General features: G+C 37.0%; 1 protein-coding gene across 1 annotated transcript in view; it reads left to right on the top strand.

Annotated features, from left to right (window-relative positions):
* SHQ1 (SHQ1, H/ACA ribonucleoprotein assembly factor) overlaps positions 1-18,796 on the top strand; it is a 50,720-nt gene that overhangs the window by 8,495 nt on the left and 23,429 nt on the right. The window contains exons 7-9 of the mRNA XM_026857823.1: positions 8,793-8,947; positions 10,744-10,797; positions 13,388-13,511. Of these exons, the coding sequence (XP_026713624.1) occupies positions 8,793-8,947; positions 10,744-10,797; positions 13,388-13,511 (333 nt within the window). The remainder of the gene's footprint in view (positions 1-8,792; positions 8,948-10,743; positions 10,798-13,387; positions 13,512-18,796) is intronic.

Below are 18,796 nucleotides of genomic sequence, written 5' to 3'. Positions count from 1 at the left end.
GAGTGAAGAGGCTCATGTAGTTTTGTGGATCTTGAGGAAATGTAAGTAACATAAGAGGCTATCTGGTGTTTTGGTTATGTTGAGGACAACTCCCTTAGGAAGACCTAGGTGTTGATAACATTGTTACTGCTGTTTGTATGGCAACAGTGGCTGGGGGTGGCAAGTGACTGAAGGAGGATCTGAAACTACTTACTGGAGGTTCCTAAACCTCAGTGAGTTGTGGTGAAAGAAACCACCATGAGAGGGAGTGCAGGTTCCACTTGAAGGTCTCTTATGAATGGGAATACAAAAGGGCAGGACGTGGGTCCAGTGTGTTGGACCTGGAATCTGATCATCAATAGGATGCGTTCGCTGTGGGTTTATATTGCTTTTATACTTTATCCAAATCAAAGGGATGGTCTGGCTAATCTGAGTTACAGGTTTGGGAATTCTTACAAGCTGAATGCAATCTGCCTGCATGTCTGCATTCGTATGCATTCCAGTATGCATGCTTAGTAAGTGGAAGTGACCGAGAAAAGGCACATAATAAAAACAAGGACTGTGCTAAGTGAAGGACCTTCTTTACTACTTGAGAAATCGTGTGTCATTTTCAGTAGAACTGGGGAAAAGTCTGACTGCACTAAGCCAGGCTGTTCTGTACAGCTAGAAGGATAAGGAGGCTGTCATTGGTTTCAGTGCACTTGTAGTAAGAAGCCTTTGAACACTAGTGCTTAGCTGTAAAAAGCCAAAGGGTACTCAAGTGCAGAAGCTCTAGGGGCCCAAACATTATATGTTTGGCAGTGTGTTTCAAGGTGTTTCATGAAGAGATGTGTGGAGATTCCTTGAGCTTTTGTATGCATGTATCCCTCTACGGGGAGGTTTGAGGTCAAGCCTTCTTTGTTATAAAAATCGGATACAAATGTCCCCTGTTTAATTTTGAACCTGTTTAAGGGCGTAAAGGAGGAGAGATGGAAACCTTTATGCAGTTTCTTTTTATTGCTTATGGAAAAGAGGCATAAAGTGGAGTACCCTGATTTCTTACTCTTCCTGAGTTCTGAATTCATGTCTTGTGTTAAGAAAAGCATCTGAAATAAGGTAATTATCTTCCCTGATGAGGACTTCCAAGCATGCAGCTCATAAAGAGACTTCAAATATCGGGATGTTTAAAACGTGTGCAGCTCATGATACGGTGTACTGCCATGGCCAGCTTGCAGAAACATTTGTCTGTCCCGTGGGAAGGAAGGTTGTGTTCTTGATTAAACATGTGCTATCCAAACCTGTTATACAAGAACATGGAAGCTGAGAGATGTGATAGAAATCGCAGATGTGCAGCATCTCTTTCTGGGCAAGTCCACTACACTCAAACATGAAACGGTGTATCTTCTTAGAGGGTTGTTTATTGAAGGTAAATGGCTGTTTGGTAAGACAAGAAAGTAGGAATAGTAATGTTAAAACTGATGGTAGATTACAGTATAGGCTACTACAATAGAACTTGACACCTGCTACCTTTAGAGTCCATGTATTTGGTGCTCTGACACTGCTGCCATTAGGACAGTTCCCACCTACACAGTGCCTGTGGAATCAGGAATGTCAGTGGGAACTGACTCTGCAAGTTACTACATGAAAAAGTGAGTTTAGTGTGGGAAAGTGACATAAAAATTAGCAGATTCTTTGAAAGTATATTTTCTTATTCAGAAGCACAGAATGAAGAGGATTATTTCTTTGTTTCTTCTTTTTGCTGATTTATATTGATGTCCTTTTGGTTTTTATCTTCATTGGTTTCTTGGAACCAAAAACTTGATTTCTTTTATCATTATAATGTCTTTGGCTATAAGGAGTAATTAGAAATAAGGTTTCTGCTTTTTTTTTTTTTTTTATAGCATTACAATTAACTGAAGATTTTGCTTGGTTGATTACTGCTCTTACTTTCATCCCTGGTTATTCTCTTTTGTTTTTACATCATCAGGTTTTTTTAATGTCTCATTACCAGATTTTTTTTCTCTTTGGATCAGCTCCTCATTAGCATTTACAGTCTTCAGCTCTCCTCTGTCCTTACCTTGAATCTATTTTTATTTGACCTTTTTGCTTTTTCTCCAGCTTGTGTGCATGGTGTGTGTATTTTATCTTTTTTTTTAATTTCATCCTTTATTGTCCTAAATGTCTCTTCTTTCTTTTGTCCTTTTTTACATTTTACTGTGTGTTGTTTCTTTTTGATCTTTGTGGGGGTTTTTTGTTTATTTTCTCCTTAGGCTTGTTAGCCACCAGGCAGCTAAGATGTATGGCTGAGGAACCAGAAGAAATACTAGAGTGCAGGTTTCACCATCATGTTCGTAGCAAAATGCAATTTTTTGGAGTGGACATTTTCTAAAGCTGAAAGGCCCAGATTTTGTTCATGCTTACAATGTCTAATGCAAGTCAAGTAATACTCCATAAAGCTGAACTAATTACACAGCCTTTCCCATGAAGGAATAAAACTTTTGGAAAACTTGCTTTCTGCTGCTGCTGAAGTTTACATTAGAGTCTTGCTTCTACAGATTCCAGCTGAAAGGTTTTGTATTTTGTAAGTCATATTCAACTTAGTTAAAAGCTCGGTTTTGTTCTACTTTAAATTGCACAACTGTAGAAACTCCTTTTTAGCCAACAATCTTCAAAGGCTCAGGTTGACATATGTATTTAATATGGTCCAGGGATAATTTATTTCATTTACAGTAACCTATCTTGCTTACCAGTGACCATTCTCTCTTTATAGAATAAGAAGCAATTTCTTCTTAAAGATTCACCTTTCAGTAGGGCTCTGCTCAAATATATACCATTAGTGGTAGATTTTTAAGTTTAAGATTTATCACGTTTCTGCAATTGTTCTGTCTACTTGTTTTACTCAGTCTCCTGGGCCTTTGCAGCATGTGTACCTTCTTGGCACTGTTCTGCTGCAGAGCAGGTATTTTTCATGTGAGGAAAGATTACTGTTTATTCATGCAAAATTCTTAGTATATAAATGATAGGTCTCTAAAGATTCTCAGATTTTAAAAGGCAAGGACAGTAGGACATGAAAGAAAGAATGATGCGTGTTTTTGATATGGTTTATAGGAACTGCAGATTTGTTAAAGATTAATGACAAAAATTAGTATAGAAGAAATCGTGAGATCCAGGAAAGACTGTCCATGTCCAGTGACTTTATGGAGAATGCCTGGAGGAAAAAGGTCAGAACCAACGTGGAGGAAATGTGCTGGAAGTGTTGATTTGAGAATTAGAGAAGGGTGGAAATTTGACCTGGAAGAAGAGGTATTTGTGAAGGAGCTAAAATTCAAATGGAGGAAGTGTAAATAAGCAGGAGGGATGAACAAACCAGACTTGACTGATCATAGTTTAGAGTGAATATAGATGTGCAGAGGAAGACAGCTTTAGGATTTTTAGTTCACTTCCTGAAGAACTGAAGCTTGTCTGATCACAGTCTCCTCGACTGCGCATTAGGGGGTCTAGGAGATGGCCGCTTCCTGCAAGTTCTGCAAAAATGGCCCCGTGTACAAGGGAAAGAGTGCTTTTATGGACTCCTCAGTGCATCTTTTTAGGTATTACAGAGTCCATACTGGAAAGAGATGTTATCAGCATGTCAGCACTGTGGAAAGTTTCAGTAACCTTTCATACCTTATCAGATAGCAACACAACAGACAAATCAATAGAAAATCAGCTTCGTTAGTTCAATTACTTGTTTAAGTTTACAGTATTATTATCAAGTATTTTTTAAGGCAGTATCTAGCACTGGGGGAGATGCTGATCCTCAGCAAAGACTTTGGCTGTCTTTCTAGTCAGGGTACTGCTGCTATTCCTCTTTTAATGTCTTAGCAAGAGCTTGAAAAGGAGAGACTTGTTTGCCACTGATTAAAATCAGTAGCTACCTTAATTCCTGACTAATCTGCTCTCTGCTGACTTATCTCCTCCTTTAACTGGTGTTGCTGATTTCTTTACGTACAGAGATAGAAGTACATGTTTAAAAACCTTAATATTGTAGCATATTTTAGTTAACATTAAAAAGAAAAAGGGGAGGGGGTGGGATCAGTTCTGCTCAGTTATTTTCCTTTGAGATAGCTGTGGAATTGAAGACTTGGCTTGACAAGACCATAAGCCAAGGCTCAGTTTTCACCAGAAGGTTAGACCAGCTGATTGTCAGAAGTCCTTCTGACCTATACTCTTCTGTAATTTTCTGAGTCTGACTACTGAGTCAGCTACCTGTCTAGATAGCACATTTTATCTAAGTACCCCTAACACATTTAGAACCGTGTCATAGTAGTCTTGAGATATAGATCTTACCCGGGCTTGATTTAAGTGATGTGATCGGTGGTGTAAAATACCAGTAAAACCGTAACAAAACACCCTCTAGCTGTCAGACCTCATCCTCCCCTGTAGAGATTAAACTGTACTTCACTGACAGTTGGATACTGAAGGGCAATTTGAAATATGTTTATTTTAACATGAGAAATGGCTGGTTTAAAATAAGTAAAGGGGATGACTAAAAAATATGGGTAATCTCTGTAGTATCATCTAACAGTAACTTTGTATGTGAGATTAATTTGTCTGATTCCTTTAGACATGCATATATTAACACCTGGTTATGCTGTGGCTAGAAGAAGCATGATATTGGCACTGCCAAATGTACAACACGTTTTAAAATCAAAATTAAGGAAAACTTGTAAATTTAGTACTTGATAAATAGCATGATAAAAAGATGCTGCTTTGCATTAGGTTAATATTAATTGTACAGTTATTAGATAGAACATTAGTAGTGCAAGTGTACAAATGTGTACAGGCTTAATATAGCAGAAAATGTAATTACAGTGTTACTTGTTCTGTTAGTCTTGTACTATGTACTTGTATTTTTGAATTGGGAAAACAAAATAGGTGGTGGTTTAGACGTGTTCATAATGAGTTTCAGACCTGCATAATTTATTATCCAAAACCTTTAAGGAATGGATAGATATTTATTTGTAAAATAGAAGTATTTTTTCCAGAGAGAGCAATTTTATTTAGAACACCTGGCACTTTACAGCGATTTAATGAACACCTTGTTGCATTTACCTTTGGGAACTGTCTAGTCTAAGTTGTCTTTGCTGTTGTCTACTTGCAATTTCTGTGTTTATGGTCCAGTTGTATATGTTATGATGCTTCAGAGAGTTCCCATTTTAGAGAAAGAAAACTTTATCTTGTATGTTTTATGAACTTCACTAGGAGTTTCTTTGCTTTCTACTTGGATAGGAAGTATGGTTTGCATTGACATAGTCCTCTAGAATGTGGATTTTAGGGAATCTATCAAATGCTTGTTAGTAAAACTTAAGAAAGTCAATTTTTTTGCTCTCAATGTCGGATTGTTTCTTACCTCTGATGATGAGAGGTTACTTTTTATCAGCTATGAGACAAAAACAAGCTTCAGGTTGTAGTTGCTGATTAAGAAGAGTGGATCCAGTACTGAATATAATGAGTTTCTGAAGGAGAACAGTTGCATTCCTGACGTGTGCATCTTGGCTGCTAGCTGTAGCAAGCACATTGAGGTGGGCCTAGAAATATGAGAGTGCCTGCGTAACTTTTTAACAACTATTCTGTCTGACAGCTTCTCGTGTGCTTTGAAGGATTTATTTAGCTTCTTTGTGACAAATGTCTTTATTACTGTAGTCATCAGAAGTGATTTTAAGCTTTATGAATCTGATCTGCTTTAGTAGTCTTTGCTAACAAACTTCTGGCTGTTTGTTTTTCAGAATTTCTTTTTCATCTTTAGCTTCAATTTCACTTCTCCCCTTTTGTGCTTCTCTTCAGGGTGAAAGCACCACTTGCATATGATTTAATAATATATTGTGTTGTAGTTCAGGAGAGAGTTTTCTAGGGAAAGCTAGTTAGAAGTGGAAATGCCTTTTCTCTTTCCAATCGGACCTTCTTCTGACTGTAAACACCCTGTTGTGAGACTTCATTAAACCCATCCTACTGTAGCAACTTACAGAGTGGTTGTATGTTATGTTTTTCAGAAACTAATTTTTTTCAAATGTGCTACAACATTGCACATATGCTTTTATGGATAATCTTAATATGAATGATAGAGGTGACTCACTGAAGAATCAGTGCGGTTTAAGAACTTATAAAGAAATTTATTGATAGAATACAGATATATCATCTATCTTTGTGATTTAAGGGGTAATACTGAACTGCATTGCATTAACAGAAAAACAGAGTTAGAATTGCCATAGTGTTGCTAAATTGTCACTTTGTACTAGATCATAGCAAGTGGAAGAGATTGGCTTTCTCAAAATGATATAAAAGCTGGAATTTCTTTTGTGGGAGCTTGTAAATAAATGGAGACTGGCTTGACTCCAGAGAAATGTTTATCTCATCAAGAAGTTTCCATAGGAATTTAAATCAAGTATTTCATGGTTATGAAGCTGATAGAAACATTTTAAAAGTTTGTAAAGAAGAAACATTCAAAAATGTTTTTCCTAATTCGTAATTTTATATCTTGAGATGAGGTGTGTGCATATGTATGTGCCTTTGGCATCAGGAACGTTTGTTTCAAAACAAGTCATAAAATTAGAAAGCTCATAGAAAGCTCCTGGGATAAAGAAGACCACATGCCTTATAGGTAGATTGTATCCCTGAGAATGTGAATTGTGTAAAATGATGCTGAGCAATGCTTGAGGAGAAACACCTATAAGCACACTTGCGATCATCATCCTTATGACAGAGAAATGGACAAGGGGTGTAAAAAAACCCGTGGTTTACTGGGAGTTGTAACCTTTTCTTTCTGTAACCCTTGCTGTAACACCCACCCCTCAATCCTTCCTGGGGATCTAGCTGCCTGTCCCCCAAGGGTCCAGGGCTCTGGATTATGGGTTATACCCAGCTGGGTGACCTTAGCTCACACTGCTGAGAAACAGCTGTGAGAAAGTCTGCAGAAAAATAAGAACAGAAAAATTGCAGATGGGATTGTTGAGACAGGATTGTAGCTCAAGGATTCCACAGGTAAGTACCAACATGGAAGATACAAAATCCTAAACCAGAAAAACAGGGAATCAGATTGGGGCAGGAGTTGTGTTACCAGGTCAAGTTGTTAGTGCTGATGAAGCTGGTGGGAGCTGGTGGCTCAGCAGTGTTGAGGGATCTGTCTCAGGGAGCCACAAAGGCTGACCCTTCCCAGCTGCCTCCCTGGCTAGCAAGGACTCTTCGGGTGCTTTCTCAGGGGTGTTGAACATAGTAATGCTTAGCCAGTATCACAGCCTCATCTTAGTGTGTTAACCATCAATTTTTTACATATTTAAGTTTGTACATCTTGCCTATAGCTTTTCTCTGCCCCCAGCTAAGTATGCCAGAACATAGTGACTCAAAAAAGGGGTAGTAAAAGAATAATTGAAGAGGGATTTCAATATTAATTGTAAGGAAAAAAAAAAAAAAGAAAGTTCAAATTCAGTGAGTTAAGGGGTACGTTGTGTGTGTCCCCCCCGGCACTCAGTGAACACTTGAAAGTGTAACGAGTGCTTCATGAGGCTTGTTCGTGTTCTCGGAGAAATCTCCTCCAATAAGTGGTGTTTGAAACAGGCTGGTTCCAGTGTTACAGGTGCTTGAACAAGTCACGGAGCGGGACTTCCTCAAATGCAACAAAGCATCAGCTGTCAAGCTAGTAACACGTTTTTCTCCTGTCGAGTCACCTTGTGCCTGTAACTTGCTTCTGTGGTGTGACCAAAATGTGCTCACTACATCTATCCTATTCAGTAAATCAGAGCCTGTTGACATGGAGTGCCTGCGCTCCATGCAGCCTGAATGAAAATCTCTTTGCTCTGGCTTCTGGCTGTTTTAAGTGTACTAAATGGCTTCTTGATTTACTTTGAGTTTGTACAGAGATGGCTTCTAGTCAGTTATCTACTTAATCTCTACTGTTATTTCAAGGCAATTCTGCCATCCTTTCTGAAGTGTTTTAAGTACTCTTCAGAAGGGTTTACCATTCAATATTCAATCTTAGCTATCCATGTCTGTACACTGTTTCCTAGAGGAATACTTTGATGCATTGTCACAGCATGCCTGCTATGTGGTTGTTGTCATCTTCCTCATGCATCCCAAAGAGTACAGGGTGAGAAGATTCTTTGGGTCGCTTAGTGTAGCCATTCTTAACTAAATGAGGTAGTGAAGGTAAGTAAAATATGGTGGTCACTGATGGTGGATGCTGTAGCTCTTTGGAAAGCGACACAGCTTTCATAGCAACATTGGTGAGGACAGGATTTTGATCTTTCTTTGCTCTTCCTCAGTCACTGGAAGGATGTTACCAGACAACATAAACGAAGTTCCTAAATCATGCCTAGCTCATTAATTGAAATTGATGAGGCTTGGAAATACAGAATTGTACCTTTCCTTTTTAACCCTTCCCTATTTCTTTAGTTCTTACCCTTTTCTACAGTAAGAAAATATATTTGGTTTAGTTATTTTTATCCCATACAATTGTGGACTTAAATGTCAATTTACTTAGATCCTCACTGTACATTTATCTCTGCATAAGATAGCCAGGTATCCACAGAAATCCTTGGCACTTTCAGAGGGGTTCAAAATTGCCATGTGTACATGCAGTATATTGCAGGGCTGGAACTTGGCTTTGAAAGGAATACATCAGAGTTTAATCAAAACTAAAAATGAAAGTAAGAATGATTTAGGCTTTTTCTTGAGTGATGAGTGACTTATGATTAGTTACACACTTCTTTTTAAAGAGACTATTGAATTAGTATTGCCATCTATTAAAATGAATGTGCTGGCTTTAAATTCATAATCAATTATCCTTTTACTTTTTATAGTTGTCTTCTCTGAGGAAGAGAGAGAGCAGCTGAGAAAGTTCACAAATAAATCTTACCTTCTGGATAAAAGAAGTCGTCATCATGTGTATCTTGGTTTAATTGATATCCTTCTTGCATATTGCTATGAAATCTGCATCAATGAAGGAGACAAGAATGTAAGTTAAAAAAAGTTTTTTAAAAAAAAAAAAAAAGTTTTAGGAACCTAGTGCTGGACCCTGTGCTGTCATTTAGGAAATTTACCTTTTAAAGTGAAATTACTCCCAAGCATTAAAAATACATAATTGAATAAGTTAAAATGAAAGACTTTATATTTCTAGATTGTGCTCTTGGGGTGCATGTGGGGATTAATATGATTTCTAAATACTTCTGTTCTTCTGGAGCATCGTTTTAGCTGTAGGAGAGAAGTGGAGATGCAGGAGACTCCAGACAATTCTGTTTGTTTCTGAGTTGTTTTGTGTTGTAATGTGTCTTGATTTATGGAAATGCAGATTTCACAAAATAATTTTTCTTTTATATTGATGGTTCTTCCTTCTGTTTTTTGAACAGTTTCATAATAGGTGTGTTTGTAATAACACCACTGCTGATTTGGATTCTGTAAAAACATGGGAAATCACTAAGTCTGTAGGACTGAAAAACTATGTGTTTAGTGTTTTATACAGGCTACCATTATATGCCTTTAACAAAACTGATTTTTTTGGTAGGGTTTTTTGTGTGTGGGGTTTTGTTGTGGGTTTTTTAATAAAGCTTATGCACTGAGTATGGAAGGTGTTTCCTGAGGCATTCTGGAAACCAGAGTGAGGCATTCAGAATTTTAAAAATTAACACACATTTAAAAAATAAAATACTAATGCAGATTTTTTTTTTCTAGTATTCAAACACTGGAGGAATGTAGGAAGGAATGTTTCCATGTTCAGGATTCTGATGTTTACCCATCTCTTACACAAGGAGCAGCCAGCTTTGTTTTGTGTTCTGTATCCTAGCCTTTTTACAGGATATAAAAAATTTAAAAATATCGGAAGTTTAGAATGGATTCCATGCTGTGCTATGGATAGCTTGCCTTTTTGAAGTGGACTTGCTTCCCAGATACGACTTTGTGTCAAGCATCTCCTCTGCTGGTATTAACCAGTGAGATGTTTTCTCAATGCTTTTAATCAAAATATATTCAAAGCCATTCTGCCTTAATCAGACTGAATTGTGGGGCATGGATTTTAGAATGGCAGATGGAAATGTCCAGTCCTGCTTATTCAACAGAATCATCTAGAATGGTTGTTGTAGTGCGTGTTAGTGTTCCAAAAAATTGCAAATACGCAAGGAACACAATCGTACAATTCTTTATTGATCTTTGCAATAACCGTATATGTGGAAACACTGTGGTATTTTTTTTTCCTTTTTTTTACCTTTTTAATAGGAAAACCAAGACATTCAGGCTACACAAATCTTTACAAGACCCAGCATTATACATCAAGGCTTCCTGGCTTTTTGCCCTAATCATCCCGCTAGACCACACTACTACACAAATGTATGAATCTGCCACATTTTAAGCATAATGACATTTTATATGTACTGCTGGTTTTAGGACCCTCCCTGAAAGCCATAAGTTTTCACAACACAAAGCATTTTAACTTGAGTTTTGATTCAAGTTTCTGTTGCTTTGTTAAAAGGGACAGAATTCCACTAAATACTATTTTTCTATGATTGCTGTTGTATTTTAAAAGCTTTGTGCATGGGCTGGGTATTCCCAATACGGAAACCAATTCAGTTATTTAACATCTGCATTGCAATATAATTTTTAATGCTGTCCTGTGGCCATTTCAATGCACGTAATATAATTACTGATTCATATTCACAAAGGTTCTTAAATTGCTGCCAGAATGTTATCTTAAATAGTTTGCCAGAAGTCTTGAATATTAAATTAGATAATACTTGTTTTACGGTCTCCTCTTAAAATCAGGTTGAATCATCTTGGAATGTCAGGAAACTGAGTGCAACGTTGTGCTGGTTGGAGGTAAGTTAAAACTTGAGTTAGTTTTGCATTATGTGTTTGCTGTATAATTTCGTTTTGGTTTTGTGTGTTGCTTCTGTGGAAATCTCACTCTTTCAGTATTGATGATGAATTGAGTGTATGTCCTCTTTTTAATAACTGCTACAGGAAATTGAGCTCCCAGCTAGAGGCTGGAGTAACACCTCTCATCTGTCTGGGTGCTGGGCCGCCTTCTGGCCTGTTCTGGAAAAGCTGAGGATAGGCATTACAAAAGAGCTTGCTCGTCTACACACTGTCCCTAGCTCCTGGGCTTGATTCACAAGTCCTTTTATTTAGGAAGTAACTAATTATTCCTCAAATATGTCCACAGTATGTGTGTGCAACTCCATACTTAGGGCAAGAAAATACAGCATTCCAGCTTCTTGATCAGAAGTTTTAGATACCCTCCCATTTTAACTGGCCAAAGCACATTAAAATAGAAAGGCTATAAAGGGCATAAAAAGCAGGGAATGTAATTTCTTAGTGTTCTTGTGTCCTTTAGGTCGTACCTCAGATACATGTTTTAATAACTCTTGAAGGTGTCAGGCCTTAATAAAGTAGCTTATTGTTTACTTCTGGGGGTTTTGACTGCTGAGCCTTTCTTCACCTTCCAGTTCATCCTTCTGCACTTCTAGCTTGCTCTTTTTCTTCGCCACAAATCAGGTGGTTTCTGGCTTGTCCTCCATTGTACTGTGTGGCTTCAGAGTACGTTGGAGAGTGGAGCTAGGAAATCCAGAAGAAAATGCAAGCCCAGTGATAGGAAAAACTCTTAGAACTCAATCAAAAAGTGTTTGGGTTTTTTTTTTTCCTCACCTATCATGGAGAAGCTGAATTCCATATTCTTGTACAAAATGACCTCAGTTCTGTAATTGTAGAACTGTTGTCTCATTAAGGCTTTAATGGTTGTGTGATCTTTCAGACACATGCTGAAATGTGTCAGGTTTCTTGTAGTTTGTTAGTGGACACATGTTGCTTTACCTGCCATTTTTAGGATTATTGCCGCATCCGTATTTGTTTAGTTGCTGCTAGCCCTCTGAAATCAACTTAGACTAGAGGAGACAAACTGAATTCTATTCTTTGCACTTTCACATTGTTAACTGGAAGCACACAGACCTGTGCAATTAAGTTGTTGCAGAGCTGGAGTGGAAGGGACTTAACCTGGCCTGTAATCCATTATTTCTTATGATAGCAGCAAGCTAGACAGGGCTGTCCCATCCTCATTCCTGAAATTACTGAGCCAAGTCTCAAGTTAGCAGGATCAAAAATGAAATATGACAGCATTTTTGGGTTCAGTCCTTCAAACCTTTTGAGTAGTGGAGAACGGTATATTCAGTAATAACTTGCTCTATGACAACTGATTTTCTAGGTGTGTTACTTTTAATTTGTTTCCAGTTGAATATTCTGCAGTAGCAAGTCACAAAAGAGTGCAGTTAAAATGCAATGATTGCCTTGGATCTGAAAAAAATTCAAGTTACGTCCTAACATAGTGAAGGAGGGTTTTTTTGCATGTGCTTATCCTATAATATAGCAGTTCTTGGCGCAGCCTGTGCCAACAGTATATTTCACACCCAGAAAATTCAGTCTCCTGGCACCAAGCTGTTAATAACTATATCTGTTATACAAACCATGTAGAGGCGGGTGTTTTCATCAATCTGTAAACAACATTGCCTCAGCTATGGTTTGTTTGAACTGACTGCCATTTTGCTGTGCATGACATGTACACACCTTAGACTCTAAATATTAAATAACAAAACATAAATGATTTAAATGCTTACTAGCAATCCATTAAAATGAAAAATGGGTTGAGGTAGTCATATAATGCAAAAAAAGTGCTGGCTGTCAGCAAAGCATTTTTATTAATTTTAATAAATTGAGAGTTCAAGATGAAATAGGTATTTTTATTTGAATTCATAAATGGAATATTTTGTCTTGAAAAGTGAAAGTTGGAAAGGAAATCACTCTCTTAAGAAAGTCTTTAATAACTCATTAATGCCTCTGGCCTGAGTAAATTAGAGGTCATCCTCACTCGTAAAAGAGGACAATGAAGTGCTTTCCCTAGGCAGTTATATTTGTCCCTGTCTTGAATATCTGTAATTTTCATGAAAGCGGAGTCATGTATCATTTTTAAAGATCTTATATGTACACATGTATTTTGTTAATATCATATGGTTTTAATTTTTCTTTATTCTTAAAAGGCTTTTTATAGCTTCCCCTTAATATATATAATAATGTGGGACAGATGTAATTTATTGCTTTAATCTAAAGGATGGCAGAGTCTTGAGTGAGATGTTTTATTCTAATGTTCTCTACATTCTTTTTTTTAATTCAAACCCACTAAAACTTACAGGACTTGTTATCCTGCCATGCAAACTAAATGTCTAGTGCCTTGTTTCTGCTTAACATGTTGATTTCCATACCTATTAAAAAACAGATTTTTGGGTGCATTATAGATAAAAATGTGCTTTTTTTTCTGTTCTGCTATAACTTTTTTTCCTTAAAGGAAGACGAACAAAAAGTTAATTCTTTGTATTGTAAAGCACACAGACTGATTCAGATTTTTCACTGATACACACAGAGTTTCACTAGCATTCATGACGTCCTGGTATCTTTTGGAAGAAGAGTGCTATGCTATCCCCTACACAGACATTTTGGATTAGTGACACGTGCCTGTAGTGATACAGTCATGATACTACAACTCGGTAAGTTTTTTAGATTTTGGAAGTGATGCCTATATACCTACATTGTTTGTATGTCTGGGTTTTTTTAATAACTTTTGAATCCTTTGGCTGGTTTCATCCAAATGATAGATAGTGACATTTCTGGACATCTTGTGGTTTTGTGGAAATGGAGCTGAGCAGAGAAGAGAACAAACTTAGTGTCTGTATCGGGAAGAAACTCCCGTAGCAACTCATTTAGCCAGCAGATAATACAGTTGTGGTGTAAATGCAGCTATATTATTCATACCAGAAAATCTACACATAAGAAATGTTATGAATGTCTCATTTTTTAAAAGATCTTGTCTTGATAAATCAGGATAGTCCAACCTTGTAAAGCTTTAGAGAAAAGGTCTTTAAAGTGTTTTGCTTTATACTCAAGTCTGTAAAGAGATTTTTCTGTTGGAAAAAACCTTTTTAATGAAGCTTTTGTTATGGTAGGTTAGATGCTATAATTTTTTTAGACCCTATTCTAAAGGTGTCTCAGTTTTTATTTCAAAGCAGGGTCACTTAAGTTACAAGTATAGCAGCAGTCCCGTTGTTTTCTGTTGTTCTTTATGTTCTTTAATTACCTGACTGAAACCCTGTTAAGAAAGATTGGAAGGATTTCTGGTGACTTCCATGATTTGTCTCCATCTAAGGGAAGTTTCTAAAGCATCATTGTCTTTAATTGTTCCAACTGTTCTGTTTGATTAAAGTTCTGCTCATCATGGTTTTGCATTTGTAAATCTGGGCAGCTTCCCTGCATAATTTACTGTTTGGAAGAACTATTGTTTTAATATAACTCTTGTCAGTGATGTTAGGATTTTGACAGAAAGGAAGCTTTACCCAAATGTTGAATTCCAACTCTCCTTGCCAGTTTCTTTTTCCAGAAGTAGATCTTCTGTTGGTTTTGGCTTTGTTTTCTTTTTTTTTTAAACAGAGTCAGTCCATTCATTAATTATTTTCTTTTTTCCTGTTCAAAATAACTATATTTGACATCTAGCTCTCTTAATTCCTAAATTTCCATTGGGAGTGCCAGTTTAGTATTGCCATACAGAATCACACATTTGAGGGCAAGGGGTAGTTTTGTGGTTCATATTCAGTGTTACAGTTCTTTGTAGGATTAAGGCAAAATGTTTGAGATGACTCTGTGGTTAGTCCAGGGATAGTCTGGGAAGAACAGAAATCCTGAATTTCTATCAGCATCAAAACTTGTTTTGCATCACTGTTCTTTTTGTACTTCCTATATAATTGTTCTCTCTTGGGAGCAGAAGCCAAAGGCTGACCTTGCGTATGTTATCTTAGTTCTCTGCTTGTTGTTAGGAAAATAAGAGTGTAGAGCTGTTCATAAAAACAAGCAGTGAATACCACGAAAGCTGTTCTGTTGAAAAATAAATAAATAATAATTTAAAAGAATTTTCATAAAAAACTGACTACACACTACTTATTTGTAGCTTTGTTTTGTTTCACATTCAGGAGCGGAGCTGTCATCATCTTAATGACTGCAAATTATTCTTTCAGCAGCAGCATTCTTTTTCGGTATTCCTTGTTTATCCCAGACAGCTTTCATGTAACAGTACAAATCTTCAGACCTATGGTTATTCCAGCTTTGGTTGTGCAGTTGTATGCACCCATGTTTACATCTTGGGTTGTTAAAGTTACTTGCAACTTTTCTATTTATTGTGAGTTCCTACTTTCAGAAAAAGCATTCAGTGTTAGATTTTTATTTTTTTTTTTTTGACAGAAGAATCACTGAGAAGCAGCACTTTGGTTTATTTTCAATGCTTGTGAGTTGCAGGATTAACAAGACCCCACAAATGGCAATATTAATCTCTACTACTGCCAAAAACTATTGATGATTCAAAACACCATTTACTTTATGACAGTTGGGTAGTGAAGTTTTAAGGGGAAGGTAGATGCTGTCCCTTCTCACTTATCTGCCCTGACCCATGCTGCTGTTCATAAATGTGAAAAAATAAAATTCTGATAACAAAACTGAAATCATACAGTGCTGTCAGCCTTTTAGATTTTTTTCTTAAGAGGACAGTATATGAGAGGTAAGCTATTTGTTTTTCTTTTATGATGGAAAATTCTATTGGAGTGAACATTCAACAATCCAACAAAATATTTTCAGTAGTTTGGCAAGGGAGCTGCCACCTACAATAACTGTGTGCCAGCTTTCCTGCTCCATCCTCCTGCACTGGACATGTGACTGCTGTTGCCTCCTTACCCTCTGCTTCCACAACACAGTGGCCCCAGTAGCGCTTATCATTGTGGTCTCCCTGTGTTGCCCATGATGGTCTTGCTCCAACAGCAAAGTCCCCATTTTCTCTGGAGGAGTAGTTTGGGTATGCTAATTCATTCTCTACTAGGATGGGAGATAGGCTAGTCTTGTTTTTTCTGACCTTGGTGATTTGCATAAAAATTACTGCTGTAAGCTTTGAAAGAAATTCAACTTTCATTAGTTGATGGTTAGAATGGTTTAGAAGCAGTGGAAGAAGTTAAGCAAGGCATCAGGTCTGGCTTCATTCTGTACATGTCTGTGCTGTGCTGGTTGCCTGGGAAACGGTGCAGGATGGGGCGACCAGCTGCTTTCACAGAGCTGGCTGTGGATCTTCACGACACTGAAAAGGCATGTGCAAACCTCGCAAAAGAGGACGTGTGCCCATTTTGGCTGGAGTTGTTAATAGAGGGAAAAGAGAGCGCTATATGGAGTATGAGCTGTGATAATCTCCAGGTGCTGCCCAGGAAGCAGACAAAAATATATTTCTTCCTTTATGTGGACATAAATCTATTGCGAGGGGCATTAGCAAATTAGCAGCATAGTGATAAAAGTAATGGTGATTAATGTTAACTGCTGAACGTTCTGGGGTTTGTGTATCAAATTAGTATTTCCTGTTATGGTGCATGTATATTGTGAAAAGTGCTAAGTTTTTTAAGTAGCCAACTACCAAAAGCATTGGGAAAGACATAGGTAATACATCCATTTTGTAATCAGAGGTGGGAGAGAAAAGAAGTGTGTGTTTATTCTTAAAAGAAATAGATTTGTAGGTAATGCCGAGGCACATTTGTTCAGTCAAAATGTTTCCTTCTTCCTTCAGTGGAAGTTGAGCCATGCTTTTGATGAATTTCTGTTTTTACAGAATACTTAGCAAACTGCAATGTGCAAAGCATAGTAGTTATAGATAGTGCTAAATACTCTGTTACCCTCTTTGTTTGCTGGAGATGATGCCTTACCAGCTTGTCACCGTGTCGCAATATATGTGTGATGAGCGTAGCTAAAAACAATTGTCAAGTAACAGATAATGAATTCAATTAAATAGTACCACAAAACTGTTCCTTTTCATGGAGGTGCAGGAAGACTGGTGTTTAACTTAAAGGAAGAATTAGTTTGAGTTGACCTCATCCTGACTTGAGGTTCCTTTCAGGATGCTGGTGAGGGAAGCTGGGACATAGTATAATACAATGTTTTGATAGTAATAAGCACAGTGAACGAGATTGTTTTAAAATAGTAAAGAATTCTGATGGACTGAATTGTTATGCCTCAATTTATGTGACTTGACTTAAAAATATTAGTGCTATGTTGGTGGATCACTTTCAAGGAACAGGATACTGCATTTTTAAGCTATTAGGGGTTCTTGTGTGTGGTTGAAACACTTTTTATTTTGAATTAAGACTTCCTGCCAAAGTGTTAATTGTAAGATGAATGCATTAAGCTGATTAATGTTGAGATCCTCAGCAGATTCTTTCATATGCTGTTTTAGTAATCTATAACACTTAAAATACTTCATCAAGGCTGTTCAAAATTTGACATCGTTATCTTGGATATGTGCTATGTTTGTCTGTTCTTTGGATAGGATTAAAAAAGGGAATGAAATGTAGTGGTACATCCAGCTACAATGCTGTTTCCAACAAGATGTATATACTGCATTTGTCAGTTGACTAACAAAATTATCAGGTGTGTTTTTTATGTAGGTAATATGGAGCCCTTTTCAGTAGACCTGTAATAAGTGGTGTGGGCTTGTTCTGTCAGGATTTACTGACACTGTGTTACCATTGCATAATACTGATGTAGAAGTTTTCATCTATGAGATAGTAATAAAGAAAAAACTCATTTGTGTTCTTTTCTGTGACATGAAATAAGCTTTTAAAACTAGCATATTTTAGGTTTGCTTTGATAGAGAACTCTTCAATGATTTGGACTGATGTAGCTGCCAAAAAAGCCCCTAGCCTGTTCATAATTTGGCTTCATCAGTTCTCTCATCCAGTTCACTATATGATTCCACAAATACTTGCACTGGCATATCACAAGGAGCTGTGGAAAGGAGGGAAACAAATGAGTGCAAGGAAGAGTACTTAAGCCAGTGTAAGTAATAATACTATTGAATACGTAACCACAGCCTGAAAGTTAAGACCAGATATCCACCGAAGACTGAAGTAGATCCCCAAAGACAGAACCTACGGTGTGGAATTTCACAGAAATAGGCCAAGAATCATCTGTGTGTTATGGAATACCCTACATTAAGGCTTAAATAGTGTTTGCTCTTTAGCTCTTATTTTTTTATTCCTGTGGTAAGAAGTTAAATGCAGTTTTGTAGGAGGACTTCTTGTTTATAAGGTGTATGTGTAAGACACATGTTCTGAAAGCAGAAGTTTGGTAGTTTGCTGTGCTCTGTGATTTTGTCTGTATGTAGTGTTTCCTATTTTATTGTCTGGCTAGATTTGCAGCCTTTCTGAGTTAGAGGTCCATTAAGCTAGTATAATCCAAAACTTTAATTTATGAAGGAGGACTACTTTTTACTGAGAATAACTGTTACAGTCACTAATTTACATTGTTACTGGCAGATGAGTAAAATAGTGGATGTTGTAAATGATTCAGGCTGGCAGCTTGACAGCTAGAACCTTAAGAAATTAGCAAAATTTTAATTCCACATATCATTTATTTTTAGAAGAGCACACTTTTTTTAGTCAAAATAGTTAAGTTTGACAAGCTTGGCTTGATAGGCATTGATGGTGATATAATCTGAAAGTTCATCAGTTACATTTGGGATTTTATGTTTTCTTTCCTGACTTTTCTTCAGCTAGTCTCTTTCAAACGAGCAGTTTTTTTCAGTTCTGTTTGTCCTGGGTTTTTACTCACCGCATTCTTTCCTTATTGCCGTTTTTCACATCCTTTAACTTTCATATTTTTTCAGTGTGGAATTACTTAAAAACAAACAAACAAATTTTGTGCTTGAACAGCAGGGGGAGTTCTGATCTTTTTTTTTCTTTTTTTTTTTTTTTTTAAT

This window comes from Athene cunicularia (assembly GCF_003259725.1).
Source record: "Athene cunicularia isolate RWA chromosome 12 unlocalized genomic scaffold, athCun1 chr12_part1, whole genome shotgun sequence".
NCBI lineage: Eukaryota > Metazoa > Chordata > Aves > Strigiformes > Strigidae > Athene > Athene cunicularia.
Note: the sequence above shows the minus strand (reverse complement) of the source record. Positions and strands in the feature narration are given on the sequence as shown.